Genomic DNA, 7,262 nt, shown 5'->3' on the forward strand with positions numbered 1-7,262 from the left:
CTCCGATCTTGAAGGCAGGAAGAAGCTGAATCAGTCATGGCTGAGGATCGAAGCCAAATCTGATACCATGAAGAAGTACAGGAGAAGGAGGAGAATAGAGAAACAGAGAAAGCCTTTTTGATATATTTTCAGTTAACGTTTACATACAGATGTTGAGCTATATATATAGACATATCAATACAGATGAGCTTAATTACAATTATACCTATTGAATATTCTAGATATAGTATAGTCCTAATAATCCTCCGATATATTCATTATTTTCCATTTTTTGTTTCGCTTTCCATTTTGATCCTTCAGGTAAAAAGATAAAATTTTGTTCATCTTCTGGAGAGAGACACAGGAGAGGAAGGGCAAAATGCTGAGATTCGTTAGGTCTTGTTTGCAATTTCTATTGAAGCTCGTGAATTCTGTGATTGGATTGATGGGCATGGGAATGACCCTCTACTCCTTATGGATGTTGAGGGTTTGGTATAAACAAGTTCACAGCTTTTGGACCTCAGGTCCTGATTCCACCCTTCCATGGTTTGTCCGCTTACTTATGTCGTTCCTCTTCATTTTATCTTATTTTATTTCTCTGTTCTCGTCACCGTGCGGCAAATGCTCCCACCTTGTGTTCTCTGATTCACTTTTATAATAAATAAGATGCAGCGATATGGCATTGTTGTTTTTTGGAGTTTTGCAAATGTCTTTCCTTTCTCATTTTAATTTGTTGGTGTGGTGGCGGTGTTTGGTATCCATCTTGTCTTGCGTGGGCCTCTTCTAATGGCTTCTTTGTTTACCATATATCATTTTCTAAGTAATTAGATATCGTCTGGGAGTTGACTTAGTAGTTCAGGGAATTCATATTCTATTGGTTTCTTCCTTTCATACTTGTTATTCTTAGTTAAATTTCGTTTTCATGCTAGTGCTTTAATTTTTCTGTTTGAAAAGAAACTAGTGTTTTTTTATTTAAGACACGTCATTGTTAGTTATTCACTGTAGCCTTGAATAGATCTGAAGGACCAAAACAAAAGTTCTTTCATATTATATTATCTCTTGCATCAAGAACTGACTGATATTGAGAAATTTTCTTACTTTATTTTTTAGAAGATAGAAATTTTGTCTCAGTTATAGCTCAGGTAGAGGGTTCCATAGATTTTATGGTGCAAAAATACTTTAGTTATTTGTTGAAAGGTTGGCAATAATAGAGGAATGTTTTGATGCTTATATGTTAACGTTATAAATGTTTTAGTTTTGGAATGCATGTTTTCATTCTTTATTTATTCTTTTTTTGGTAAGCATGTTTTCTTCTGATATGTTTCTTTTCTTTTTCTTTCTCTGAAGTCCAACCGAATAACTGTATTTTTTATGAAGCTGAGCTTTGAACACTGGACTTGTTTAGAAGCCAGATGTTTACCTCTAAGCTTGCAATGCCTTGGTTTCTATTTTATGATTGATGACAGTGAACCATTACCTTTTTTGTGTCTTTGTTCTTTTGATTTTTACCTTACAGCAATCTATGAACTACATAATGTGGTTGCAATATTAGCTTTGTCAAACGCTTAAATTCAGATGCTTCTGAAGCAAGCACTGAAACTTTAAAAGAAAATTTATTATTCTTTAGTCATGAAAGTTACTTTGAATTAAGGTTTTGAAATAATATATGATTATAAGTTGAGATCATTTTCATTTTGACCATGCCTCTTTCTTGCCAAGTACCAGGTGTCAAATGTCGATATAATATTTACAATCTTTGTTATGAATTTCTCTGATCTGGTACTTTATTTACATGCAGGTTTATTTACACTTGTCTTGGTTTAGGTGTTTATTTTTGCATCATAAGTTGCGCTGGACATATTTCTGCTGAAACTGCTAATGGCTGTTGCCTTTCTTCGGTATCCTTTCCTGAGATGAAAAGGATTCGCATTTACTTATTCATAATGTGTTTATGTATCTTTCTATTACTTTCAAAGAGTAGATTGTCATTCAGTCGATTTGAAATCATTCAAGATATCAATGTTTGAAGGTGCAGCCATTCTTAGTTGCATTATTTGTTTTTTGGAACTTTATTTTAAGAGTATGTCGTTGTATAGCAAAAAAGTGTGTATTGGCTCATTGATTAATATTCTGAAAGATCATCTAATAAACGCATGGTAGATGAATATTGAAGAGTGTTACCATTTTCAGTTTTGAACCATTTTTTCCCTTCTTTACAGAAAGCTTATGCAATCTTGTACTGTAATTATTTTAATCTTTATTTAGCTTTTGCCTTGTAGTAAAGGAACCTTCTATTAAGCTACAATGCCTATTCATCTCACACTAGATCAGTATTCTTGAACTGTAATTGGTAGCCTACGTAATTTATTCCTCTTCTTGCCAAATACCAAGGAAAGCAGTATATATAAAATGAGGGTACATTTATGGATTTTGAAACACGATTGGGCATCAAACTGTCTCCAGGGCAGGCCAGGTGCCTAAATGTTGTCCCTGCAATTATGCGCAGATTCTCCATATTGGATATATTCTAACCATATAATGATGGAATCTACTATATTCATCACTTTTTCAAGATGTGTTTCGCAACTTCAAGCAAACAACTGGATCCTAAGAACTATTTCTCTGCTTTTTTGTTGAGTTTTAGGCTTCGTTTGGGACGACTCTCTTGTTGTTTCTTCAAGTAAACAAATTAAATTTTTTATACTAGAAAGCTGCTTTAATTAACAACAAAAAAGCCGTCCCAAATTAAGCCTTAACCTTTAATATTTCCCCAACATAGGAATGATTTATAAAGTTTAGTAAGCCTACTTATATATGGTAGGGCCTGGTTTGCGGATATTGTTTCTAAAGTGTACCAGGATGATTTTGATGATTTCTTGTATTTCCTTGAAAGGCAACATTGTTTTTCTTTAATATTAGTTTCATTTCTTTTGCTTTTTTTTCTTTTCTCTAGTGCAATTATGTTGGCATGAGTGAATCAAGTTGAGGTAATTAATTTCTTATGCTGCCTCTGCAAGTATCATATTTCTTATGAGTAAACTAATAGGTTTCCTAAGGCTACTGGAGCTTGTATAGCTATGTATAATTACAGTTTAAGAATCACTATTTGCAATTTAATGTCTTTTTGTGGTTGGAGCAGCCAAGACTTGTTCTAATTTAGCAGACTATTCATCATCATCACCAGTTTATCCCAACTACCTAGGTTGGATGTTGCAGGCTATCCATCATTGCAAAACTTCTCATGCTATCAATCATCTTTAACTGGTCCATTAGGCATCATTTGGAGAACCCTAATTTATTTGAGGAAGGATATACTCTAAATTGCTTATTTCGTATGATGGTTGCTATTTGAATTAAGTGAATTTGTTTCATAGCCTTACATTGCCTTTAGTACATCGTATTTGTGCTTTTGTTAGTCATGATGGAAGCTGCAATTTCTGCAGATGTGCTCTTGAACAAGGTCTGGGAAAAGGTATTTTTTTGTGCCCTTGCCCTTAGAAATCCTTCTTGAATTCCTCTAATTCCACCTTAATGTTTTAATTTCGATTTTCTATTTTACAAGGATTTCCCAGAAGATCCCACAGGAAGATTTGATGAGTTAAAGAAGTTTGTGATATCTAATTATGAATTGTGCAAATGGATTGCTTTAGTGGTTGTGTCTGCACAGGTAAACTATTTATTGAAACAAATGTTCGTTCCATTTCTTAAATTGCATTTGTGTGAGAATTGTTCATATATTACTGTTCTTGAACTTGTACTTGTTCTTTGCATACCTTATATAAATTTTAACCCGATCCTCTTAAGCAGGTAAGTAAGAGTCGACAATGTTCAACAAATAGTTATAAAATGCCCTCAAACACCCGCATGGGCACCAGACGAGCTTGTTATTGGTACATACATGACGTCTAGGAATGCTGCGCGGGTCCATAAATGAACGTAGTTCGAGTCCGATCCTTCTATATAGATAGATGGGAGTTGAGACGGCTCGGATGATTAAACAGATGTACGATCAGAGTGTCGACCGGAATATTTATTTTATACGTTCATATAAGCCCTTCAAGGCCTCCAACAAAGAAAATCCATTAACAAAACCGCAAAGCCTATGGACTTGATCCTCTATTGACAAGTAGGCAGAGTTGACAATGTCCAATCAATAAAATTCTCAAATGACACCCCATCACCCCGATGATGGCCGTATTGATTGTAAATCTCAACCGAAGGGGTTAATTTCAAATATTTAAAATGTCATCCCAAATGTCCCCAAAATCCAAACTTCAAGAAAAATATCAATTCCAAATATTTAAAAAATGGAAATTCAACCATCAATGCTTAAAACAAAATTCATCCACCCTCCACAACAGTTTTTCTAGGTGGACAAATTGAAATTTGCTTCAGCTCACATAAAACTAATGCCTAGCGTGAATATCACTATGATCTATTCTCAAACAATCTCCTGTCAGTAAGGACGTGGTATGTGTCCTCTAACCAGCAGTTTTGCCGCCAAATGACACCGCAGGATAAACAGTTATGACCCGGGCCCTTTGAACCGAGTAATTTTGCCGTCAAATGACACCACGAGATACCAGTTATAGTCAGAGTTAATACGTTCCTTAGTAGCATCAAATCCTTAAGCTATAAATCAATAGAGTATAATCGATAGGGCACAAAGCCCTCTGTTAGCTAAGGTGGATTTAAATTTGTCTTTTTAGACAAACACCCCCCCAGGTCTACAAGGTTCTCTTAGATGAAGCAACCCATAGCTGCCGACAAGGATCCTTCTGTCAAGTTGGGTTGACTAACTCCTCTGACTAAGTAGACCAGGGACCACGATGGCCGGGACGATGAAACCATGAGATCTTGATCGGGTCTATCATCCATTCCCCCACCATCCGCTTTAAGTACAAGATGGTGAAATTTTCTATTTTAAATATCAAACTTCCAACACCCTAAACTCATGCTGCTACTATATGCCAGATAACACGTATTATCTACGTATATGATTGACGACTAGCCTTAATCGAAAGTTCTCTCGTGATCGAGAGGGGTAATTAACTATAGGGGCTTGTGCCTATAGAAAACTAGAACTCAGATTATAAAGTTCTCACAAAATGAGGGCAAAATCTCTGGGTAGTGTCTTATCTACAAACCCATTTGCCTTCCCAAAATTTACCTCGGAACTTAATTCCGTTAAAACTCCCCCGAAGAAAAGTAGGGGAGAGGCCGGTGCCAAATTTTCAGAGCCCACAATCCCCCAACCCACCATCAACAAAAAAAATCAAAAATAAAAAATATCTTTACAATAGAGGATCATATTTACAGTCCTCAAATCCTGTTTACCATTCCATGTAGGGATGGAATATAATAGTCTAAGTGCAATGTTCAAAGTCCAGGAACTGTGTTACAGTTCATGTACAGTATTTACCTTCTCCATAGAAGGAAATAAGTGCTGTAACTGTATACACAGTAAACCCTACTGTACATATCATCCTAGTTTTTTCTACATTCATTAGAACTTTCAGGCTACCTTTTATACATGTTATACAATCATAAACTGTATCATGCTACTTTTTTTCTCTATATAGTTCCTGCCAACAATTTCCTTGGTACGTACTTACACTCTTTCATAGAGAAAAAAAGCTTAAAATAATCTTCAGATTATTCATTTGTGATCAATGTAGTCCCTAAGTATCATAATTCTCCATTTTATTTTCTCAACTAGACAAAATTGATCCCCCAAAATTGCTTATGTATTAAACTGGGAACAATTTTGTATCTCAATTTTATCTATTTATATTTTGGGATCAATTTTATATATAATCAAGTAACTAAATAGGTGAAATGTTATAATATGATATTAATGGTTTGTTTGGGGAGAAATTATTACGTGCGGTCACCGAACGGTCCAGAGGCGAATCAGAATGCATCATGTCACCTTGGTACACAGTGGTACACAGCACTGGTACACAACAAATGGTGACGTGCTGTTGTGGACCTCCGAAAGAGCACCGCTCGTGGGGTACGAACGCAGAGGGTACGGCCGCACTATCCCATAGGACAAAACGATCGTAGGCCTCTACACTCGGGCATCCAGTGACTGCACGTAATAATTTCTCTTGTTTGATACAGTTTTTTATCATTGTTTTTTCATTGTTTTCAAGAAATATTTGTACTAAAAACTTACTGTATAAAATAGTAAGAAAATTGTCTCAAATAAAGCTTAAATTAACTGCATATGAATAGTTGCTAAACTATTTTGAACTTTTTTTCCCTTTAATATGCCACCAGTCTCTTAACTGAAGTTTGCTTCTCCAGGCGTTATCTATTTTCCTGGCCATACTTCTGAAATCTGTTGGTCCATATCGTGGAAATTACTATGACAGTGATGATGACTATATTCCCGCTAGGCTTCCTCTCCTAAGAAACCAGGTAAAACATTCACCATATATCTGCGCAGCTCATCCATCTCTGAAGAATGATTATTGGAATGTGAGGCTTCCGAAGTCCTAACAACTGTGATTCATTTCATCTTATTTTTCATTTTTGGGACATTTATAGACTAATTAAGACAAATTAACATACACATCATATACACAAAACTCGAACCTAAAACCTCTTGGTTCGTAGACAAAACTTTCAACCAACAGATTAAGGCTTTATTTGGGACGGCTTTCTTATTGTTTTCTAAAGCAGCTTTCTAGTACAAAAATTTTATTTTTTTGAATTAGAAAGCAACTTTAAGAAGCAATAAGAAGACCGTTTCAAGGCTTCGTTTAGGATGGTTTTAGATCACTGTTTTTTCTCTGCTTTCAAAGAATTTTTTATACTAAAAAATAACTTTACAAAGCAGTAAGAAAGTCGTCCCAAATGAAGCCTAACATGAGCTGCATATTTTATACATTCCATTTACTAGTTTAGGTTGTCAAAATGAAGGGGATCTCTTGTTCATGTGAACTTGTTGAATATGGATTCTTTTGTTATTTTGATTTAAAATGGTGCTTTGAAATCTTTTAAGAGAAAAAAAAAGGGCTTGGGATGTTATGATCAAATTTGTTATTAGAATTAGCTGTAAAATCATTAGCTTTATTTTGAGATAAGTATAATATATATTTTAGTTAATTTTTCAAATATTATTAATCATCATAATATAAATTTATTAATTTTGTCAAAAAGTACTCTGATTTTTTTTTTAAAGAAAATTTGTTGTTGAGTATTGTTATCAATTTATATTATCAACCTTTTACTTGAATTGTAAGCTGTTATTATTATTATTATTATTATTATTA

General features: G+C 34.5%; 1 protein-coding gene across 1 annotated transcript; it reads left to right on the forward strand.

Moving 5' to 3' along the window:
* The first annotated feature begins 358 nt into the window (after positions 1–358).
* On the forward strand, positions 359–6,985 carry LOC110108220 (tetraspanin-19-like). The gene is made up of 5 exons (XM_020838766.2): positions 359–525; positions 1,778–1,877; positions 3,371–3,451; positions 3,542–3,646; positions 6,292–6,985. The coding sequence occupies exons 1-5, from the start codon at positions 359–361 to the stop codon at positions 6,484–6,486; spliced, it is 648 nt and encodes a 215-aa protein (XP_020694425.1). The 3' UTR covers positions 6,487–6,985.
* Positions 6,986–7,262: the final 277 nt, after the last annotated feature.

This window comes from Dendrobium catenatum, unplaced genomic scaffold (assembly GCF_001605985.2).
Source record: "Dendrobium catenatum unplaced genomic scaffold, ASM160598v2 fragScaff_scaffold_1574, whole genome shotgun sequence".
Taxonomy (NCBI): domain Eukaryota; kingdom Viridiplantae; phylum Streptophyta; class Magnoliopsida; order Asparagales; family Orchidaceae; genus Dendrobium; species Dendrobium catenatum.

Excerpts from the sequence above, each read along its gene's own strand:
- LOC110108220 (XM_020838766.2), top strand. The coding sequence starts at position 359 with ATGCTGAGATTCGTTAGGTCTTGTTTGCAATTTCTATTGAAGCTCGTG. Across the intron at positions 1,878-3,370 it reads ATGGCTGTTGCCTTTCTTCG|TACATCGTATTTGTGCTTTT; the intron begins GTATCCTTTCCT and ends CATTGCCTTTAG. Across the intron at positions 3,452-3,541 it reads TGAACAAGGTCTGGGAAAAG|GATTTCCCAGAAGATCCCAC; the intron begins GTATTTTTTTGT and ends CTATTTTACAAG.